The sequence below is a fragment of the Recurvomyces mirabilis genome, assembly GCF_035927965.1.
Source record: "Recurvomyces mirabilis strain CCFEE 5264 chromosome Unknown scaffold_13, whole genome shotgun sequence".
In the NCBI taxonomy this organism is placed as follows: domain Eukaryota; kingdom Fungi; phylum Ascomycota; class Dothideomycetes; order Mycosphaerellales; family Teratosphaeriaceae; genus Recurvomyces; species Recurvomyces mirabilis.
In genome coordinates, this window is record NW_027041947.1 from 235,069 (window position 1) to 257,328 (window position 22,260).

General features: G+C 53.4%; 8 protein-coding genes across 8 annotated transcripts; 4 read left to right on the plus strand and 4 right to left on the minus strand.

Annotated features, from left to right (window-relative positions):
• Positions 1–476: 476 nt before the first annotated feature.
• On the plus strand, positions 477–2,275 carry LTS14_005409 (uncharacterized protein; the record flags this gene model as incomplete). Its single annotated transcript, XM_064838107.1, has 3 exons — positions 477–1,934; positions 2,005–2,089; positions 2,151–2,275. The coding sequence occupies 3 exons, from the start codon at positions 477–479 to the stop codon at positions 2,273–2,275; spliced, it is 1,668 nt and encodes a 555-aa protein (XP_064694192.1).
• A 29-nt stretch (positions 2,276–2,304) lies between these two features.
• On the minus strand, positions 2,305–4,084 carry LTS14_005410 (uncharacterized protein; the record flags this gene model as incomplete). Its single annotated transcript, XM_064838108.1, has 2 exons — positions 2,305–3,998; positions 4,051–4,084. The coding sequence occupies 2 exons, from the start codon at positions 4,082–4,084 to the stop codon at positions 2,305–2,307; spliced, it is 1,728 nt and encodes a 575-aa protein (XP_064694193.1).
• A 545-nt stretch (positions 4,085–4,629) lies between these two features.
• On the plus strand, positions 4,630–6,009 carry SEC20 (Protein transport protein sec20; the record flags this gene model as incomplete). Its single annotated transcript, XM_064838109.1, has 1 exon — positions 4,630–6,009. One exon carries the CDS (start codon positions 4,630–4,632, stop codon positions 6,007–6,009), a length of 1,380 nt encoding a protein of 459 aa, XP_064694194.1.
• Positions 6,010–7,098: 1,089 nt separating this feature from the next.
• Positions 7,099–8,424, minus strand: LTS14_005412 (uncharacterized protein; the record flags this gene model as incomplete). The annotated part of the gene is made up of 1 exon (XM_064838110.1): positions 7,099–8,424. One exon carries the CDS (start codon positions 8,422–8,424, stop codon positions 7,099–7,101), a length of 1,326 nt encoding a protein of 441 aa, XP_064694195.1.
• Positions 8,425–8,706: 282 nt separating this feature from the next.
• On the plus strand, positions 8,707–15,345 carry brr2 (Pre-mRNA-splicing helicase BRR2; the record flags this gene model as incomplete). The annotated part of the gene is made up of 1 exon (XM_064838111.1): positions 8,707–15,345. One exon carries the CDS (start codon positions 8,707–8,709, stop codon positions 15,343–15,345), a length of 6,639 nt encoding a protein of 2,212 aa, XP_064694196.1.
• A 97-nt stretch (positions 15,346–15,442) lies between these two features.
• LTS14_005414 (uncharacterized protein) lies at positions 15,443–15,913 on the minus strand (the record flags this gene model as incomplete). The annotated part of the gene is made up of 1 exon (XM_064838112.1): positions 15,443–15,913. The coding sequence occupies one exon, from the start codon at positions 15,911–15,913 to the stop codon at positions 15,443–15,445; it is 471 nt and encodes a 156-aa protein (XP_064694197.1).
• Positions 15,914–18,382: 2,469 nt separating this feature from the next.
• On the plus strand, positions 18,383–20,321 carry LTS14_005415 (uncharacterized protein; the record flags this gene model as incomplete). Its single annotated transcript, XM_064838113.1, has 4 exons — positions 18,383–18,427; positions 18,482–18,975; positions 19,035–19,446; positions 19,500–20,321. The coding sequence occupies 4 exons, from the start codon at positions 18,383–18,385 to the stop codon at positions 20,319–20,321; spliced, it is 1,773 nt and encodes a 590-aa protein (XP_064694198.1).
• A 404-nt stretch (positions 20,322–20,725) lies between these two features.
• On the minus strand, positions 20,726–22,128 carry ARR3_2 (arsenicals resistance; the record flags this gene model as incomplete). Its single annotated transcript, XM_064838114.1, has 5 exons — positions 20,726–21,013; positions 21,079–21,462; positions 21,505–21,591; positions 21,656–21,798; positions 21,861–22,128. 5 exons carry the CDS (start codon positions 22,126–22,128, stop codon positions 20,726–20,728), a joined length of 1,170 nt encoding a protein of 389 aa, XP_064694199.1.
• Positions 22,129–22,260: the final 132 nt, after the last annotated feature.

The following is a 22,260-nucleotide window of genomic DNA, read 5'->3' on the forward strand; positions in this document are numbered from 1 at the left end:
TACCTTCGGCGGTGGTAACCAGAAACCCACGTCACGACATCTTCCTTCTTAGTACTCATTGTGCATGTTATCCGCATGCTAGAGCGTTAAAAGGCCCACCGTGTCACTGCTCGGGCCACCGAAGTTTGTTCACGGCATGTTCGCCATCACAGAGCGGTAGTCTGGCGGACAGACTGACCTTCAACGCCCAGAGCCGTATACCAAGGAAATCAGAGCCTGCTCACAAACGATGGGCGAGTGCTGTCTGCAGTTTGTGGACATCAATTGGCACTACGAAGCGGTTATGCTCATTCAAGCGAGTACAGCCGAATGGACAAGACGACCACAATCAGTAACGTATGCGGGGGTTGATGCCGATGCAGGAACCGGTCACGATTTAGAGCTGCTCGAACAGATAAGAATACCAAGCAGACGTCCCCTCCTCTTAAGTACTCCGACTTTCCACTTTCTTCCCGCCACTTGTTAGTCGTATCAACATGTCCTCCTTAGTAGAACCAACATGGCAAACCCGCAGTAAACAATATCGAGATTTCGCTGCCGCGAAGATCCCCGAGGCGTGGCGACTCGATGCAAAGTGGACAGCAGACGTCGGACCCGAATCTTCTCAAAATGTCCTTGCAATACCCGGACAATCCCGTCTCATGACAGACCAAGAACTCCACATCACCGAAGCCTACGACGCCGTTGCACTCCTCGAAAAGCTAGCCAGTGGCGAGCTGAGCTCCGTCGACCTCACAACTGCTTTCTGCAAACGAGCCGCCATAGCCCAGCAGCTTACCTTCTGTCTGACAGAAACGTTCTTTGACCAAGGGATCGAGAGAGCAAGATACTGCGATGCATACCTCGCCGAGCACAAGAACCCCATCGGACCTCTTCACGGCCTACCAATCAGTATCAAGGACAGTTTCAACGTCAAGGGGATAGCTAGCTCCATCGGCTTCGTCTCCTTCCTCGACCGTGATCCGGTGCAAAACGACTCAGCTCTAGTGAAAGTCCTGCTTGACCTCGGAGCAGTACTCTACGTCAAGACGAACGTACCACAAAGCCTGATGACACCTGACTCCGAGAACAACGTCTTCGGTCGCACTCTGAACCCCAATAAACTCTGCCTTGGAGCCGGTGGATCAAGTGGCGGCGAAGGCGCGCTCGTGAGGTTCAAAGGCTGTCCTATAGGCGTAGGGACAGACATAGCTGGCTCCATCCGGATTCCAGCTTATGTGAACGGGACATTCGGGCTACGACCGACGGCGAGGCGGATACCGTATGGAGGGCAGACGAGTCCCGGCCGACCAGGTGCATTTGGTGTCCTACCTGTCGCCGGCCCACTGGCGAGGAGTCTACGAGATATCAAGACGTTCATGAAAGCAGTCCTAGAGTACGAATGCTGGAAGTACGACAGCGCTATCATCTCAACTCCATGGCGCAGTCCGAGCACCTCTACCACGATCGACGGTCAGAAAAGTCAAAGCCTAAAGATCGGCTACCTCCTCGAAGACCCCCGTCTCCCACTCCACCCCACCGTCCTCCGCACAATGAAAACCGCCATAGCTCAGCTCGAGAAACCCGGAACCCACACGCTCCTCGACCTCTCCTCCCAAATCCCGGAAAATACAATCAACGTCGCGATGAAATCAGGGTTTACATCCTTTCTCATGGATCCCGACAACACTTCCTCCAACCATATCAAAGCCTCTGGCGAGCCAGTTGTCGCTTCCTTCGCCATGGCGTCGATGCCTGAGTTGAAGGAATTCAAGCCTGATTTACAGGATGTCTGGCGCCTGAATGTTGAGCGAGCACAGTACCAGGCTTTGTTCAGAGACTTGTTTGTCAACAACGACTTGGACGTCTTACTCATGCCCGTGCATTGTTCTACGGCTGTGAAGCATGATCTGTACGGACTACCGATCTATACCATTCTAGGGAATTTGATCGATGTAAGTCCGACCCGAAACGCCGTGGCTGACTGGATGGAGAACAGAGTGCTGATTGTGGATTGTGCTATAGCATCCGGCTACCACGCTACCATATCTCAAAGCAGATAAGAAGCTTGATGCCGAGTACATTCGAGACGTCAAGTACACGCCAGCATGTGAGTATATGTCTCCGTCTTGGGTCGACTAATGGCTAGATTGACTAATGTCGCATGACAGACGAGCCCAACACGATCGAAGGAGCGCCCTGCGGCATCCAACTGATAGGCCGCCCAATGCGAGATGAAGAGCTACTCGTCCACTCCCAGATCATCGCGGATTCGCTTGGTATCCAACCACTCTAGACACACTATACCGTGAAGCCAAACCAAATCTACAGCTTCGCCCTTTCCACCGCGCCATCTACAACACAAACCCCCTTTACCCTCCCCACCTCTCTATCCCTAACCTTCAACACCCGTCTCAACAACTTCCCAGTAGGCGACTTAGGAATAACATCCGTGAACTCCACCTCCTCAAGCCATTTATACCTAACCTTCCTCGCCTTGACCAGATCAAACAACACCCTACCTTGCCTGGCACTCGGCTCAAATCCCGGTTTCAGGACCACATAAGCCTTCGGCCTCTCCCCCGCATAATCATCCTTGATCCCAAGAACAGCCACATCCTCCACGCTCTCGTGGCCCAGTAGCAGGTCTTCGAGCTCAGCCGGCGCAACCTGCTGGCCCTTGACTTTGATCATCTCCTTGATCCGATCCTCGATCCGGATCAGACCCTCGGAATCAATATTCCCCACATCGCCCGTATGCAACCACCCCTCCACGAAAGTCTCCCTTGTCGCACTCTCGTTCCCCAGATACCCCATCGCGATCTGCGGGCCCCTGGCACAAATCTCCCCCGTCTCCCCAATCCCCAATTCCCTCCTCCTCCCATGCCCCGCCTCCCCGTTTAAGTCTAGCGAAAGCACTTTCATCTCCGTATTCGCGCACGCTAGCCCGGCCGTAGAAGCATACTTGTAATCGTAGTGGCTGGGAGGATGACAGGAGATACACGCCGTACTCTCCGTAGCCCCATAGCCCTGTCTGAAGCCCGTATGCGGAAACTTCTTGTGCAGAAGGGTGATGATCTCAGGACTTGTAGGGGCGGAGCCGGAGGAGAATCGTTTTATTATTTTTCGGAGGGCGGGGAGATAGGGGTCGACGACTTTGTCTCGGACGATACGGATCAGGATTGGTGGGACGAGGATGAGCTCTTCGATTTCGTGCGCGATGATTGTTTCGAGCATGGCGGGCATGGAGAAGGAGGGGAGCATGATGCTGTCGCCGTTCATGAAGACGGGGTAGTGGACGAAACGCACGAGGCCGGTGATGTGGAAGAGGGGCATCACGGCTAGGATCTTGTATCTTTGGCCTGGGGAGACGAGTTGGAGTTGTTTGAGTTGGTGGCATTGGGCTATGAGGTTGTGGTGGGAGAGCATTACTGCTTTGGGGAGGCCGGTGGTGCCGGAGGAGAAGTTGAGGTAGCCGCATACTGTTTTGTTTGTTTGGCTTTTCGGGATCGACCAGGATGGATGTGGGTTGTGTTGGCGGCCGGAGGCTATGAGGTCGGATGTACTCTTAAACCCAGACCGGGATCCAGAGAGCAGGAAGATCTTGCTATGCGGGAGACCGGCTAGATCGGCAGCCGCGAGTGCCACGTCCAGGGATGAAGGTAGGGTGAAGAGGATCTTCGTTGAAGCAGTCTTGAGCGCATAAGCCATTTCCTCGGCATTATACGCCGGACTCGCCCCGTTTACCCTTCCTCCTGCTCGGATCGTGGCCCATACGACGACGGGATACCAGATCGTGTTTGTCGAGAAGAGGGAGACGGTGTCACCAGGGTGGAGGCCATGGTCGTGGATTAATGCCGTGCTGATGTGAGTTGCGTATTCCTTGACTTGAGCGAAGTCGAGACGTTCATTGGTGGTGGCGTCGATGTAGGATCCCAGGTTGTCGGATGAGGAACAGTGGAGAGGGGAATGCTGAGGGGATTCGAAGGCCCATTGGAAGGTTGTTACGTCCGAGGGGACTATGGTATGGTGAGCTTGAGATTGTTCTTAGCAGACTTGAGGGATACATACTATCGAGATCTGGATGAGGCGACTTCCATCGCATATCTGCGGCTGATGTAGTCTCTGATGGTTTCGCCGCTGTGATGAGTTATAGGCTGTACGGTGTCCGTGGCATGCTTGGAGGTTTAGTAATGCTGTGCGATCAGCAGTTTGGAATTGGTAGTACTGTAGGTGAAACGATGTTCTAGACGACCATTGGATCAATGCAATTACTTCATCATCTCTGTACATTTTACCCGTCTCCTCAGCACAATATTCTACTGTGCCGAGGTCGCTCTGCCTATCTCATCAACATGGATCTTGTGCCGAGAACCCGGTATGCTTCGTATATATGGCATCCCATACGCTTGCCCTTTGCAAGACGATGTCTACAGTTTCATAGTGTATCTTGTAAACCTGGAGGCTAGGGGATGAACTGTGTAGAATGGACGGTGTTGAACGGTCGTGATACAGTATATATGTATGTGCCCCTCAGGCTTCGAGAGCAGGGGCCAGCTGTACTGTACCAAAAGTGACGTAGACAGCAAGCAACAAAGAAATCCATAGCATCGCCCACATTTCCACCCCTCACAAGAAACACCGCAAACAATGTCCCTCGCCAGCCTGACCACCCAGCTCAACCAACTCACGGAGACGCTCAAACAAACCAACACCCTCATCACCAACCTCTCCAAACTCTCCTTTCAACCCGGCAGCGAACCCCTCGACGCGGAAAACACCGTCCGCATCGAACTCGCGCAGGACATCCACGACGCCCTCAAGCAATTAGAAGAAGACTTTGACCTACTCAAACAAGAATCCGATGATCTGAGTACCATCTCCGCCTCCCACAAGCGAAGAGATAGTGCAAGGGATACCGAACGTCTCCGTTTCAGCGCGCAGGTAGCAAGGACCGGCGAGGATCTCCGACACAGCCATTGTAAATTCCGCAAAGCCCAGTTATCCGCCAAACGAGCGAGCGAGACGGCGAAGCAGAAGGAACGCGAATTGGTATTCGCTAGTCTCCAGACCGTCCCGGAACAAAACGCGATATCTTCAGACAACAACAATACGGACAGTCCCTCTGGCCGTGGGACCCCGGACCTCTTCTCCGCCCGCTCCCGCCGCGCCCAACAGAAACAACTAAGCAAGGACGACCAACTCCTCACCGCCACCACCGACGTCACAGCCGCGTTACGCCGAACTCACAATCTCCTGTCTACCGAACTCAGCCGCTCGCGTTTCGCCCAGGAGACTTTCGATCAATCGACCGCTGCCCTCTCGGAACTAGGGGAGAAGTACGTTGATCTCGGCGGCGTGCTAGAGAAATCCCGGGATTTGCTGGGCACGTTACTCAGGAGTCAGAAGAGTGATACGTGGTATCTTGAAACCGCCTTCTATCTCTTGGTGGCGACGATCGGGTGGTTGTTTTTCAGACGGATTCTCTACGGACCGTTTTTCAAATTACCGGCTTTTGTGTGGCGGTGGGTGGTTTTTGCCGTGAGGTGGATCGTGGTTAAACCGCTTTGGTTGTTCTTGACGGGGACGGGGATTATTACCACCAGTCGAGCGGCGACGAGCACGTCGTTGACGCAGACGAGTACGAGGAGGCCTTTGATCGTGCAGCGGAGTGCGACGGCCGGCCCACCGAGTCTAGCTATGTCTGATCGTGAAGCCCTGGCTAGTGGTCGAGGCGTTCCAGCTGGTGCGGGAGGGATGGGGGCGAAAGTTGGTAAGGATGAGGAGACGGAGAGGAGGTTGAGCGAGCAGATTGCTGCTTTGCATGAGAGGAGTGAGAGGGAGGCGAGAGGTGAAGGGGAGGAGAAGGCGGTGAGGAGGGGTGATGGGACAGTGTTAAGGGAAAGAGGGGAGGAGGAGCCGAAGAACCCCAAGAAGAAGACTCTCGAAGCGGATGTCGAGGATGCTAAGTTTGAAGAACAACAGCAACAGCAACAGCAGAAGCGGAGGGTGAAAAGGGATGAATTATAGTCTCTGCCAACCCTCCCAAAGTAACCTTTCAATATCATAGAACTACGATCAACCCTCCCAGCCCAAAACAAAACAGACAAAGTAGAAAACGAAGAACATGCTCCCTCACATCCCCGGCCTTCCAAGCCACCCTCAATCATGTGGCAAAAGCGCCCCATCCGTACTCCACGTTCCACTCCCATACGTCGCACTATCCCTCGAATTGACCCTCTCCACCACCCACTCCTGACAATTCCCCATCCCAAACCTTATCATCCCGGACCCATCCTCCCCACCTAAGACAGCACATAAATAATGAAACTGGCTCGTGCAATATTCCGCCGGCACCCATAGGGAGTTGGCGGGACAGTGATTATTCGCTATCCGAGCGCGGTAGCCGTGGTAGAGGAGGCCGAAGTCGGCGTAGTGGGAGCCTACTGTTAGGCTGTTGGGGGGTTGGGTTGTGGAGGGAGGGTGGCAGAAGCCGCTGATGAGGGAATTCACGAGGGGGTTCTTTTGGCCGCAGATTATGGAGTTTTGGTAGTCGAATTTGAGGATTTCGGGGGGGTAAAGGGGGGTGAGGGGGTGGGGGGCTGCGATGGTGTGTAGGGGGATGGTGGAGAGGAAAAGCGCGAGGAGGGTGGTGTAAAGGTGCATGGTGGGCCGTTGGTCAATGTGGTGTTGTGGCGATTTTATACAGTATGTAATTTTTGGGCTTCCAGCAATGGATAGCTCGTCGAGAAGAGGGGGAGGTTTGTTCTTATCAAGGTGTCAGGGTGGAACGGTACCGTATACGGTGGTCAATGTTTGTGTTCTGTGGTTGTCAGTTTGTATGTTTGGGCAATCAGCCAGCCAGGAGGGCTGAGCTGTTCTTTAAAGGGGGGACAAGGTCTGCTCTGCTTGGAACAAAGACCGAGACATCGAAACAAAGAAGGGCGAGCGTTTTGTGTCACATGATGCATGGGCATTGTTCTATTGTTCAGGCCAGATCGTCATTCCTATGGCGCAGTGGCGAGGCTACCGATGCCAATCGACGAGCTCCGTCCACTAGATCGTTCAAGGGCTCAGATGTGGTAAAGACCATATCGTCGGCTCGCACGATGATCATGCCTAATTAAGAGTCTTCCTCCCCATAACCTCCACCACCTGGCCCACCAACTCAGGCATCCCTCTCACCCTCTCCAGCATCTCCTCTGCCTCAATCGCCCTCCTCTCCCCCTCTCCCACTCTTCCCTGCACATACGACGCCGTGTCGCTGTCCGCCTGAGCAGCAGCTTCAGCCCAATCTTTACCTCTCACCGCTCCGGGACGCACCAGATGACTTTCCTCTGATAACCTCATGATAAGTTGCTGTGTCTGTGCCTCGGATGCCAGGAGAAGTTTGCGGAGGTGGGAGGATTGGTGCAAAAGGGATTGTTCTTGGGTTTTGAGACCGGTGAGTGCGGGTAGTAATGGTAGCAGTATCTCTGCGGCGCTTTTATTGTTGTCTTGCTTGGTTGCATCGCCAGCGTTGGAAGGTGTGGACCATGAGGTTGGCTCGTGGGCTGGGGTAGATGGCTTCGAAATCGTGTGGAGCAGCTTCGTTCGTGCGGTGATGTAGTCGTCGTACCGAGTGCTTATGTCCTCGATACTGACTGTGCTCGACTGCTCATGATCATTCGGAATCGACTGGTAGTGTTGAGCATCTGCTTCTGCATCCCCAATTGTGGCGAGTTGGGTTTCCATCCAGCTCGTGAGAACATTCAGTGCCTCCTGCAGACCAGCCACATCACTATTGTTACCAGTCGTCGACCTGTTAGACACGTGATCGGGTTGTGAAGCTGAGACTCTATTGATAGCGTGCTTGGTGGACAGGACATCCTTCTTCAACTGTAGGATTCGACTCGCCACGTCCGGCTTCTCACCAAAAGAAGGAGGATTTTGAATCGGTGGCGTTGGTACTTCTCCAGCGTGATTCTTGATAATATCGTCTAGATGAGTCGTCATGACGTCTCCTCCCGAGGCAATGACAGCAGAATACGTCTGCTCGATCACTTCCAGTCTTCGCCGCTTCTCCCTCTGGCGGAGAAGGGGGATCAGAGTCTCATTCACTGCACTAGGGCTATGTCCTAGCTGGGTAGACGATTTGGACGTATCGTTCAGAGCATCTAAGTCGGCTTTTAAAGAATCATAACGTCCTTGTGCGGCAGTATAGGCTTGGAGTGCTTTGAGATATGCTCTCCGGACTCCAGATATTGTGGTTGGGATTTCTTTCTGCGGTAGAGCATCGCGAGGTGAGGTCAGATTCATGGCCGTGAGTGGCGTTCCATCCTGTTGTGCATGTTTATGTAAGTGGCCGTGGAGTTCATTCCTGATACGGGTGACTTCGTGTCGGGATTTGATGTATGGTTCCAGCGCCTGTGCTACTTGTGGGAGAGGACAGGCTTGGGGATCCATGGTAGTCATCGACACTCCTTCGATCCAGTCTATGCTACAGGTGATTTCGATATGTCCCTTTGCACGAAGGAGGTGTTTGTCAAGTGCCACATCTAGCTCGCCGTAACTCATATTTCGGCTCCACACAGCGAGTCATGAGCTGACGCTAGTGAGATAGCACTGACGAAACATTGGAGAAATCTACTAGAGGTCGCATGCTCAATCATTAATCTTCGCCACATCACCATCTCTCCTTACCAAAGTCGGTCTGCTCGCGCCCAAGCGAGCACACATTTACCCAACATGGCCGACAGAAAGGGTGGCGGTGCCGGTAGCGGCGATAACAACCTCTCCCAATACAAATATGCCGCCATGTCCAACCTGGTCCTGCAGGCGGACCGCAGATTCGTCACGCGCCGAGGAGACGACAGCACAGGCGATCCAGAATCATTGGCAGGCAAGATCAGACTCAGCGACATGGGCTCGAGAACAGCACGTGAGGCTGCACCGGCGCGTGCTCCGGCGCAAGAACAGGCTCGGAAGAGGAAGAGGACAGAGCCGGTGCAGAGTTCGCGTGCGGCTGGTATATTGAGTCAGGCAGATCTGAACATCGAAGGCCTGAGGTATCGACCGCGGACAGCTGGCACAAAAGACACATATGATTTGATTGCAACCAACGTGGCGCAGAAGATGGGTGGGGACTATGGTCTTGCTGTCACTGCATCAGCCACGGACTCGATACTGGAGTATCTCAAAGACGACGGCCTGAAGGACTTTGATAAGAAGAAGGAGATTGATGATATATTGGGGGTGCATCTGTCGAGCAAGGAGTTCAATACTCTTGTGAATCTGGGCAAGAAGATTACGGATTATGATGCTCAGGATGAAGATGAGGAGATGGGGGATGACGGTGGTGAGGGAGGCGATATTGATGAGCGGCAGGGTGTTGCAGTCGATTTTGGTGATGAGGAAGAAGAAGAGGAGGAAGGCGGGAGGACTTTTGAGGTGAGGGATGAAGGTGATGAGTCAGAAGACGAGATGGCTATGGGCGGTGAAGAGGGGGGTGAAGAGGGGGGTGAAGAGGGCGAGGGTGAAGCGAAGGTTGCAGACGCGGATGACGAATTGGAGGACGATGGCATGGTCTTTGAAAACCGAAGGCGCCAGACTCGACAAGAAGATGATGACCCGGATATCGTCCCAGCACACGAGATCGATGCATATTGGCTTCAGCGACAGATCGGACAAGTGTATGAGGATGCCCATACGCAGTCTGAGAAGACCAAGACAGCAGAAGAAATCATGGGCGACAAGGACGAGTCTGGGGAGGAGAAGCCGTTGCGCGAAGTGGAGAATGACCTTATGGAACTCTTCGATTACGAGCACAACAAGCTGGTCGGCAAACTGGTCAAGAATCGAAACAAGGTTGTCTGGGTGACGAGGTGGCGGCGAGCTGCCGAGGACGAGAGTGCACGGTTGGCTGTGGAGAAGGAGATGGTCAATGAAGGTCACGCTCGGATACTGAAGGAGCTTCGTGGCAGAGACGAGGCGCAGACGAACGAAGGCGCGCCGAAGCTGAAGGTGAAGCTCGATCCGATGGAGCTGGATGCCAAAGTGCCTGTGAAGGAAGGGGAGCCAGCTCCGAAGGACGGTCTAGTCGGCGGACTACAGCCGCGGAAGACACTCAACCTGGATGACCTCAAATTCGACCAAGGCAATCACTTGATGACGAACTCGAATGTCAAACTTCCACAAGGCTCGACCAAGAGGACGTTCAAAGGGTACGAGGAGATCCATGTTCCTCCTCCGAAGAAACGAGCCGATGCTAATGAGCCACTTATTCCAACTTCACAACTCCCTGCCTGGGCAAGACCGGGTTTTGGCACTTCTCAGTCTCTGAACAGGATCCAAACTCGATGCTTCCCTTCCGCCTTCGAAGATGATGGCAACATGCTCATCTGTGCCCCCACCGGCTCCGGAAAGACGAATGTGGCTATGTTAGCCATGCTCCGCGAAATCGGCAAACATCGGAACCCAGAGACTGGCGACATCAACCTCGACGAATTCAAGATCGTGTATATTGCCCCTCTAAAAGCTCTCGTACAAGAACAAGTGGGCAATTTTGGCAAGCGGCTGGAACCCTACGGCATCCAGGTCTCGGAATTGACGGGTGATCGACAACTCACGAAACAGCAGATTGCGGAGACGAATGTCATTGTTACTACGCCGGAGAAGTGGGATGTTATCACCCGGAAGGCCACAGATACTTCTTACACTAACCTTGTGCGTTTAATTTGTATCGATGAGATCCATCTTCTCCATGATGATCGTGGACCTGTGCTGGAGAGTATTGTTAGTCGGACTATGCGCCGGCAAGAACAGACTGGTCTGGAAGTTCGGATCGTTGGTCTGTCTGCTACGTTGCCGAATTACAAGGATGTGGCGTCTTTCCTCCGTGTCGACCCCCAGAAAGGTCTCTTCCACTTCGACGGTTCCTTTCGCCCTTGCCCCCTCCAGCAGGAATTCATTGGTGTGACGGACAAGAAGGCCATCAAGCAATTGCGGATTATGAATGAAGTCTGCTATACCAAGACTCTGGAGCAAGTGGGCAAGAACGGGCAGCAGATGTTGATTTTCGTCCACTCGCGTAAGGAGACGGCGAAGACGGCGAAATACATCCGCGATAAAGCGCTCGAGGAGGAGACGATTGGCCAGATACTGAGGCCGGACGCCGCGAGTCAGGAGATTTTGAGGGAGGAGAGTGAGAGTGTGCAGAATGCGGATCTGAAGGACGTCCTCCCTTATGGCTTTGGCATCCATCATGCTGGGATGTCAAGAGCGGACAGGACGGCCGTCGAAGATCTTTTCGCTGATGGTAGCGTACGCGTGCTTGTGTGCACGGCTACGTTGGCTTGGGGTGTCAATCTCCCTGCTCATACCGTTATCATCAAAGGCACACAGATCTACTCGCCGGAGAAGGGGAGTTGGGTCGAGCTGAGCCCGCAGGATGTGTTGCAGATGCTTGGAAGGGCTGGTCGACCACAGTATGATTCTTATGGTGAGGGGATCATTATTACGACGCAGACGGAGCTGCAGTACTATCTCAGTCTGATGAACCAGCAGTTGCCGATCGAGAGTCAGCTGGTCAGTAGGCTGGCGGATAATTTGAATGCCGAGGTTGTGCTGGGTAATGTACGCACACGAGACGAGGGTGTGGATTGGTTGGGGTATACTTACCTTTTCGTCCGTATGCTGCGCAGTCCCGCTCTTTATCAGGTGGGAGCCGACTATGATGACGACGAGACGCTGGAGCAGAAGAGAGTGGATCTGATCCATTCGGCGGCTGTGGTGCTGGAAAAGGCGAGTCTGGTCAAGTATGATAAGAAGACTGGCCGGATCCAGAGCACGGATCTGGGACGCATTGCCAGTCACTACTACATCACGCATAATAGTATGTTGACCTACAACACGCATATCCAGCCTTCGGTCACGCCTATCGAGCTTTTCCGGATCTTTTCTCTGAGCGACGAGTTCAGGTTCATTCCTGTGCGACAGGATGAGAAGTTGGAGATGGCTAAATTGCTCCAACGGGTCCCTATCCCCGTGAAGGAAACGGTGGACGAACCGCACTGCAAGATCAACGTGTTACTCCAAGCCTACGTCTCCCGGCTCAAGCTCGAGGGCTTGGCCTTGATGGCTGATCTGGTCTACGTCACCCAGAGCGCTGGGAGAATTCTAAGGGCAATCTTCGAGATCAGTTTGAAGAAGGGTTGGGCGGGTGTGGCGAAGGACGCGCTGAATTTGTGTAAGATGGCCGAGAAGAGGATGTGGCCTACCATGTCTCCGCTCAGACAATTCCCCGAGGTTGGTAGCGAGGTGGTGAAGAAGGCCGAGAGGATCGATGTTCCGTGGACTAGTTATTTTGATCTCGATCCGCCGAGGATGGGGGAGTTGTTGGGGTTGCCAAGATTGGGGAGGCAGGTGTGTAATATGGTGGGGAAGTTTCCCAGGGTGGAGTTGGCGGCGCAGGTTCAGCCGATCACGAGGTCTTTGCTTAAAGTGGAACTTACGTTGACGCCGAGGTTTGAGTGGGATGATGCTCTTCATGGGAAGGCAGAGGGGTGGTGGATTTTGGTCGAGGATTGCGATGGGGAGGAGATTTTGTTTCATGATCAGTTCATGCTGAGGAAAGAGTATGCTACTCTCGCCGAGGGGAACGAGCATGTGGTGGAGTTCACGGTCCCGATCCAGGAGCCCCTTCCACCGAATTATTTCATCACGGTCATCTCAGACCGCTGGATGGGCGCTGAGAGTAAATTGGCCTTGAGCTTTCAGAAGTTGATCCTGCCGGAGAAGTTCCCGGCGCATACACAGCTTTTGGACCTGCAGGCGCTGCCTGTTGATGCACTGAAACGGCGGGAGTTTGTGGAGCTTTACCCGGACTGGCAGCAGTTTAATCGGATCCAGACGCAGACTTTCCAGTCGCTTTTCCAGGCTGAGGACAATGTCTTTGTTGGTGCGCCGGCAGGGAGTGGGAAGAGCGTTTGTGCTGAGTTTGCTATTTTGAGGCATTGGGGTAGTGGTGAGGAGGGCAAGGCGGTATATATTGCTCCTTTTCAGGCGCAGGTCGATGCGAGGCTGAAGGATTGGGAGAAGAGGCTGGGTGGGCTTATGGGAGGGAAGGGTGTTGTGAAGCTCACGGGTGAGACGGCGGCGGACCTCAAACTTCTGGAGCAAGGTGATCTTGTTCTTGCGACGCCGGCACAGTGGGATATGATGTCCCGGCAATGGCAGCGGAGGAAGAACGTCCAGGCAGTTAAGCTGCTTGTGGCGGATGATTTACATTTGCTTGGTGGGCATGGTGGGTATGTCTATGAAGCTGTTGTTTCGCGAGCGCAGGCTATTACCGCTCAGCTGGAGAACGGCCTCAGGATCGTGGGGCTCAGTGTTTCACTGTCAAATGCTAGGGATATTGGGGAGTGGATTGGTGCGAGCAAGCACACGATCTTCAACTTCTCGCCGAATGTGAGGCCCGTGCCGTTGAGTCTGCATTTGCAGGGTTTCAACGTTCCGCACTTCCCTTCGCTCATGGCTGCCATGGCTAAGCCGGTGTTTCAGGGGGTCGTGCAGTATGCTGGCTCTGGGGATGATGCGAGGGGTGCGATGGTGTTTGTGGCTTCGAGGAAGCAGGTCAGGAGTACGGCGTTGGATTTGGTGGGGTTGTGTGTGGCGGATGGGAATGAGGAGAGGTTTTTACGGGCGGAGATTGAGCAGCTTGAGCCTGTTTTGGGGAGGGTCAAGGAGAGGAGTTTGGCGGAGAGTTTGAGGCATGGGATTGCTTATCTCCATGAGGGGCTGAGTGCTTCGGATAAGAGGATTGTGGAGAGCCTGTTTCAGCAGGGAGCTGTGCAGGTCATGCTCGTCTCCCGCGACTGCGCCTACGAGGTCCAGAGCTCGGCTCATCTCGTCATCATCATGGGCACGCAGTTCTTCGAGGGCCGCGAACATCGCTACCTCGACTACCCCATCTCGGACGTGCTGCAAATGTTCGGCAAAGCTGGGACGCCGGGCAAGGATAAAGATTGCCGTGGTATCCTGATGTGTCCGGATGTCAAGAGGAATTACTACAAGAAGTTTCTGGGTGAGGCGCTACCGATCGAGAGCCAGTTGACGGGGTATTTGCATGATGCGTTCGTGACGGAGATATCGACCAAGACGATTGAGAGTACGCAGGATGCTGTTGATTGGTCGACTTATACCTACTTTTACAGGCGGTTGTTGGCGAACCCTAGCTTCTATGGGTTGGTGGATACGAGTCATGAGGGCTTGAGCGCCTTCTTATCTGAGCAGGTGGAGTCGACATTGAAGGATCTCTCCGATGCGAAGTTGATTGAGATTGACGAGGAGGAGGACACGGTCACCCCACTCAATGCTGCGATGATTGCGGCGTACTACAACATCTCCTTCATCACGATGCAGACGCTTATGCTTTCCCTCAAGCGAACGACGAAACTCAAGGGTATCCTGGAGATCGTCACGGCCGCTACCGAATTCGAGGATATTCAGATCCGAAGGCACGAAGAAGGTGTCTTGCAGCGCATCTACGACCGCGTGCCTGTCAAGCTCGCGGAGACGAATTGGGAGAGTCCGCATTTCAAGGCTTTCGTCCTGTTGCAGGCGCATTTCAGCCGGATGCAGTTGCCTACTGATCTTGCCAAGGATCAGGAGGTTGTGCTGAAGAAGGTGCTGAATCTGCTGAGTGCTTGTGTGGATGTGCTGAGTTCGGAAGGTCATCTTAATGCGATGAATGCGATGGAGATTTGTCAGATGGTGGTGCAGGGGATGTGGGATCGGGATTCGCCGCTCAAGCAGATTCCGCATTTTGATGAGGAGGTTGTGGAGGCTTGTACGAGTAAGGGGATCAAGGATGTGTTTGATTTTATGGATGCTATGGATCCGGGTGAGAATAAGGGGTACAGGGCCCTGGTCAAGGCTATGCGGCTCAGCAATCAGCAGCTCACAGATGCTGCGAAGTTTACCAACGGCTATCCGAATGTCGACTTGGCGTTCGAACTTGCGGATCCGGACAATGTCACAGCTGGCTCTCCTTCCACCTTGAACATCACAGCCGAACGCCAACTAGAGGAGAACGAAGAGCCGGACCTCACAGTCCATGCTCCCTTCTACCCTGCTGCAAAGACGGAGAATTGGTGGGTTGTGGTTGGGGAAGAGAAGAGCAAGACTTTACTTGCGATCAAGCGGGTCACGATCGCGAAGGTGTTGAAGACGAAGTTGGAGGTGGTGGTTCCTGAAGCTGGGAAGCACGAACTGACTGTCTTCTTGATGAGTGACTCGTATGTTGGTGTCGATCAGGCACCTACTATCGAAGTGGATGTTGCTGAGGGCATGGAGGAGGATGAGGAGGATGATGAGGAGGAGGAGTAGACGACGCCGTGGTATTGGACAGAGTATTAAGGTCTGTAATTGTACATGTAGCAAAACATAGCGCAGAGTTATTCGCAGATATATTCCAGAACTCAAATCAAAATTTGTACACTTCGCCACCCTTTGCCTTGCCCTCCTCACCCTTGACAATGCCGTTACTTTGTAGACACGCCTTGACACGCTTCGCTAGCACAGTCATGAAGAAGGGACCGGTCATCACATTTCCCACACTCTTCAGTGCATCGGGAAATAACCAGCTGACTTGATCTGCTCCCTCAACCTTGAGCATCTCGTCCAGTTCCTCTTGATTGAAGCCTGCGCCAAGCATTACTGCTCGAGGTTTCCGAGGTGGTCCGGCGGTGTGGGCATTCTTTGCTTCGTTGTCGTCGGCTCCCAGGTCTGAGGTAGGTGTGAAGCTTTCACCCCGGAGAAGGTGGGTGAGCTCTTTTTGGACTGCTTCTAGGGATTGGAAATGGTGAACTATCTCATATTCGGGTAGCATTGTTGGGGCGAAGGAGGAGGCCATTGAGGAGCTTTTGCCACATAGGGCGATGGGGATTGGTGGCATGGTTGCGTGGTTGTCGTTTTGCCTGGATAGAGTGGCGACGATCGAGAGTTGGCTGTCCGGCAGATCGTATGATATTAAATGAGAGAGATGAGGACTGGGAATATAGTGATTGAGATCGGTTGCTTCTATGTATCTCTATATATCGGTACTCCGATGTTTTTGTCTGCGATGATGTCGTGCAAGTCAACGTTGACCCGGCCTGCCGGAGTCGGTTGAACCATACATAGGGACATTATTATTCTATACTGCCATGCATTGTGAATATGCTGCGGCCTCTCACATCGATATTAGCCGCTTCTGCAAGACACGGTATACATATGGGTTCGATGATGATAATAATGGTGAGGTATTGTTGGTTGTCGTCAAGGTAAAAGGCGAAGCACGAGCGCCAAGCGGGATCTGCCGCAGCGTTCACTTCAAATCAGCTCGCGCACTCGGGACTTCGTAACAAACATCCTCATCCTGCGGCCTCAACGAGCTCGTAGCGCCTTATACCATCCATCTGCGTGACATACCATGGATCGAGCGAGTTACGACAATACTGATGGATCTCGGACAACGACTCCGCGACGGTTCATGCGCACGCACGAAGCCGACCTTGCACACGGGCGCGATTCCAAGAGCTGGACATTGGAGCTGTCTTCAGATATCAACAGTATTGACAACTCACCATTGCCGGTTGATTGTGGCTGGGCCTGAGGAAACTCATTCGGATGATGGCTGACCTACGAAGTGGTATATACGTTGAGTGCTCTGGTGGAAGCCTTGTAGGATAGGTCCTACAACAGCAACACCGCTGTCCATGGTCGGGACATGGCTCGCTAAGCTTGCCTCTCGAGTCTGGTATATGGATAATGTTGCCCGAGATGGTGTCAATTCTGCCCGAAGTGTGCGATGCAGGACCATGTCACGCAAGCTCACCTCACGGATATGGACATGGCAATCTATCTGGCATCGCTCGTCCCGCGTCTGCATGTCCTCTAATGGATTTCATGGGGTCGAAGAACATGTCAAGTAATGACAGACTCAGCCTGTTGCTCAGCGTCAAATGCTAGGCATCCGCACCGATTGCCACTGGATAACAAGATCGACACCAAAACCGGACATTCGGCTTTTCTGCCATAAGCAATAATGCTTCTTTGGTCGCTCCTGGGGTCAAGAAACAGACATTTGTGTCTTGTTCCTTGGGAGCATGGAGGCGCCTCAAAGGTAGGGGTGGATTTCATTGTTCCCCGACTTCTACTTTTGCTAGAACAACGAGACTCCAGTTGTCATACTTAGAAAGAGACCAAAGTCTTGTTGGCAATGCTCTCGAGCAACACCACGCTGGTGGTCAGAAGAAGTTTCTGCCAAGACAGTCAGACAACGAGGCGTGCTTTAGTCGTAGGTTTTGGAACGGTGTTCTTGCTGTTGTAGCCGGCAATGGCTCATGTTGAACGGTACGCTAAGCCCAAAGTCCCTTGGAGTGCTTCACTGACGATCGAGAAGCGAAGTATAGCAGGTGCACTACGAGCGCCTCTGCGGCGCAATGAGTATTATCTCGCTTCCCGCGAGAACGAGAAACCATGCACAAACCGCGACCTGCAGATGTGATGGCTGACAGCTTCTGTACCCAGTGTTGTTCGATCCTCCAGTGTGGCCATCCTTGACTTTTGGCGAGAAAACAAGCCCGCAAAAAGTCTTTCACCATTGTACGATATACAGGCACTGCAAAAGCAGACCTGCTCTAAGCCGGATCTCGGAGGGAGACGCTACGAGTCACTCTCGATACGCTTCTGCATGGATCCGAGGAGCGGGGCTGAGCTCGACCGCAAAGAGTCGCAATCTGGAGACTCCGGCACGCATCTTGGCCAAAACCGGGCCTTGGGGAACAGCAAGACTCCTACCAGTGCGCCGAGATCTTTGATACCAGCTCTATGAGACCTGAGTGCTTATACCTCGCACGGCTCTCGAAGAACAAAGAAGGGTCGATGCAGCGTCTGGGCTGCCAGGCGCAGCCCAACAGCTGATTGGGCTGAAGCTTGTCTGCCCCCGATCGAGCGCCAAGACTACCTTCACCATCACGATACCATCTGATGGAGTATAGCAGACGGTGAATAAATACCTGGAGAATGTAGCTGGCATTCACAAGCACCTCGTCGACTCTTTCACGTGGTCTCATTTCCAGCGAGAATGTATGAAACCTCTTGGTGAGCCGTCATCCACAGCGGGTCCAAGCGTTAGAGGCAAGTCCCGTTGCTTTTCAAATCCGCTGTTCTCTTCCTGCACCAACTTGCTCCCTCCACCAACAACATCATCACGAAACCGACCACGCGACCGCCCTCCCATCGCGTAACTGCGTTCAAGCTTGGGATAACTTCGGATCCCTTCATTGCGCGATAGCCGGGCGCTTTTGTTTTGCTACGCGTCCCATTAGGCTCCACGTCGCACGCACTAACCGCGCCCGCCCATAAGCAACAGCCTAGCGAGATGGCCGATGAAGTACCAGCCACCGCGCTTGTCGACGCGCAGCCAGTAAGTGATCCTACATGTGGTGCAGCTGTCCCGCCGTCGCTAACCCGAGCCCAGCCTACCAGTGCTGACCCTGGCGAGCCCATACCAGTCGAAGAGACTGCTCCGATTACGAAGGAAGATGAGGAGATCGCCGGCAAGCAAGCCACCACAGAAGTGAATGCACCTGACGGTGGCACGACTGAAGTCGCTGTTGGCCCATCAGCAGCCGAGACCGCCGATGACGCGACCACAGCATCCGGCAAGAAAGAGAAGCGCAAGTCCGTGTCGGGTGTGCCGGAGCACAAGAACAAGAAGCTCAACAAGAAGAAGTCCATGGTGTCGCTGCAGCTTGAGTGCAAGCCGGGCGAACACTACTGGGCGAGGCTGAAGGGCTACCCACCATGGCCGGCGGTTGTCTGTGATGAGCAGATGCTGCCCGAGACACTGCTTGCCACGCGTCCCGTGTCTACTGCACGTCCTGATGGCTCGCTGCGCGACGACTTCAAGGAGGGCGGCAAGAACGCGAAAGAGAGGACTTTTCCTGTCATGTTCTTGTCCACGAACGAGTTGTGCGTAGTCTCGTATCCGTGCTGAAGATGAGATAATGCATGCTGACCTTGTATCATAGCGCCTGGACCGTCAACACTAACCTCACACCTCTCAACCCTGAGGATTGCAAGGAGAAGCCGAAAGCAAAGATGACCAAGGCTTTGCAGGACGCATATCAGCTGGCCACCGAGAATCACGATATAGATTACTACAAGAACTTGTTGACACAATTTCAAGAGGAGACTCAGAAGCGCAATGCTGAAATTGCAGAGCTTGAAGCTCAAGAGGCAGCTGAGAGAGAGCAGGCGGCGCGCGAAGCTGAAGAGACTGCCGCGAATGGTGCTGGTGAGGATGTCAAGAAGGAGAAGAAGAAGAAGGCGCCGCGCAAGAGCAAAGGTAGTGATGGCGATGTCGAGATGGAGGATGCTGAGGCGCCAAAGTCGTCTAAGAAGCGAAAGAAGGAAGCCGAGAGTGATGCTGAGGGTGCTAAGGTATGTGATGTGGTGCGGACTTTTAGTACGATTCGTGCTGATCTAACTTCTAGCCTAAGAAAACTCCGAAGGTCACTAAGCTTAACGCACCAAAGACACCTGCCAGCGAAGCGTCTACGAAGAAACCGACCACCAAGCCGAAGAAGAAGGTCAGCGCACCTAAAGCCGAGGAGGCTGAAGAAGTAGCGAAGCCACAAATGACAGAAGCCGAGAAGCTTGAGCAACGCGAGAAGGCGATCCTCTACCTTCGCCATCGCCTGCAGAAAGGGTTCCTTGCCCGCGATCAGGCACCGCAAGAAGCTGAGATGTCGACGATGGCTGAGTTCTTGAGCCAGCTCGAGACTTATGCCGATCTTGAGCCTGCCATAATCCGTACTACGAAGATTCATAAAGTGCTCAAGGCTATAGTAAAGCTGAGCTCTATTCCGAGAGACGAGGAGTTCAGCTTCAAGAAGAGGAGCGCGGCCATGCTCGAGGTGTGGAATAAGAAGATGGAGAGTGAAGGTGAAGGTGCTGCGGCGGCTGCCATGCTAAAGGAGAAGGAAGCCGCGCCTGTCACCAATGGGGAGACGAACGGGGAGGTCAAAGAAGGGGCGGGAAAGGAGGTTGAGGCAAAGGGTGCAGAGACTGTCGCTGAGGAGGCAGATGAGAAGATCGATGAGAAGGCTGAGGAGCTTGCTGATACAACGATGGCGGAACCTGCTGTGGAGGTACCAGAAGAAAAGGCTACGGTGCCCGAAGCCGCTGCTGGAGGAAGCAAGGAGAATGCTGAGGTTGGCGATGTGAGCATGCAGACTGTGTCCGAGAAGCCTGCAGATCTTCCTGCGCCTACAGCTGATGAGAAGGAGGATGCTGCCGAGACGACTGCGAATTGAGAAGTAGCGGGCCCAGAGCGCGAGGAGTGGGCATGGGTGAACTTTGAGGCCTATGAATCGCCTGCATCATTGTTGATGAACTGCACCCACTTTGCCTTTTCCACTGGCGGAGGGAGCTTTGGGACTGAAATCATGTGGCGATATTGTTAGTCTGTTTGAGGCAGCAATCTCGGCGCTATGGGTATGGTGTTGTGTCAAGCAGTAAATGCGAAGAGCTTGAGTGGCATGGCCAGGTTGTGTACAATACTAGGTAAGTGACGCGAATGTAAATGTGGACCCTCTACCTTACATTGGACATGTAATTGGCCAGATTGATACGGAGCTGGACGTCGCGGGTTAGTGCTCCATGGCTTGAGTGTCACGCTTTGCAAGAACAATCAATCGTTGTGTTATATACGCAATGGTCATACTCGCCAACTATACCGACGGCCGATCCATCTCACTACATACACCAAGCCTAGCAATACCGGCACCTCGATAAGTGGCCCAACGGTCGACGCTAAGGCTTGGTCGCTATTCACGCCGTAGGTTGCTGCTGCTACTGCTATCGCTAATTCGAAGTTGTTGCTTGCAGCGGTGAAGGATTGCGTGGTTGAAAGTTCGTAGCCGAAGCCGAAGTGGCGCGTGACCCATAGTGTCAAGAGGAAGATTATGATGAAGTAGACGAGCAGGGGCACGGCCACACGGACGACCTACAGAGATTGGTGCTGTTAGCGCATGATAGCATGATGGAGCAAGAGAGGGTTCATGGGCTTACAGAGACAATTGAATGGACGACTTTGTGGCCTTGTTCTGCAAATAGGACGATGACGGTGTATAACAAACCGATGAGCGACCAGGGCGAGATCCATTTCAGGAATGTCTTGTCGTACCACGATGCGCTGATGCATGATCGAACAATAAACCTTGTGATGATGGCTGCGCCAAGTGGGACGCCGAGGAAGACTGCTACACTTGTAGCGACCGTCGAATATGAGACAGTGATCGTGCTGGTCGAACGCGAGATCACATTGATGAAGAGAATCGCGAGTGGAGCGTAGAGCACCATTTGAAGGATTGAGTTGATGGCGACGAGGATGGCGCAGTATTGGCTGTCGCCACCTGCTAGTCCCGTCCAGATCAGGACCTTGCTATCCATCAGCTATTGCATTGCCGGCGTTTTACAGGATCGGTTAGGACTTACCATGGCAATGCATCTTGCAAGGCCGACCAAGATGAGACCTTCTCGCAAACCTTCCTCATCAGGCAGAAACGCCCACGCCAGGCCAAGCTGCGACAATGTCTTCTTAGTGCGCTAACGACAACGGTAGAGCGTGTACATGGGTCGAGCTTACCATCAGCAATGGAGCGACAATCCAGTTCAACACGACGCTGAAAGCGACCTGAATCCACAGGTCTCGCGAGCGAAAGGTCTGATGGAGCGTTTCATACTGTACTTTGCAGAGAATCGGGTACATCATCACGAGCAGACCGACCGCTGTGTGATGAGTCTGGTCAGAAAAACGTACCTGCATGGCTGGCATGCGATCTCGAGCTTACCGATTGGTACAGACACGCCGACGAACTCGCCCTTTTTCAAAGCTGGTCCAACGCTTGGGACGAAGTTGCCCAGGAGGATCCCGATGGTCATTGCGAGGAGGATCCAAAGGGCGAGTAGACGATCCAACCATCCAAGGCCCCTGAAGACCGATGCCCCGGGCGGTGATGATATTTCTGTCTTCTGCGACTGTTCTTCAAGGTCATAGCCGGCCCTCTCTTGATCTGATCCCGGAACGTCAGCGCCAGATGAGGTACGCCAATCGATCATGTCGGCGCCAGCGAGAGAGGTACAAGACTGGAATATGCTAGGAGTGGAGGAAAGATATAGTACGCAATACTTATTGTATCAATATCCTGCTTGGGAGTTCATCTCTCTTATATCGTGGTCATGATAGTTCGT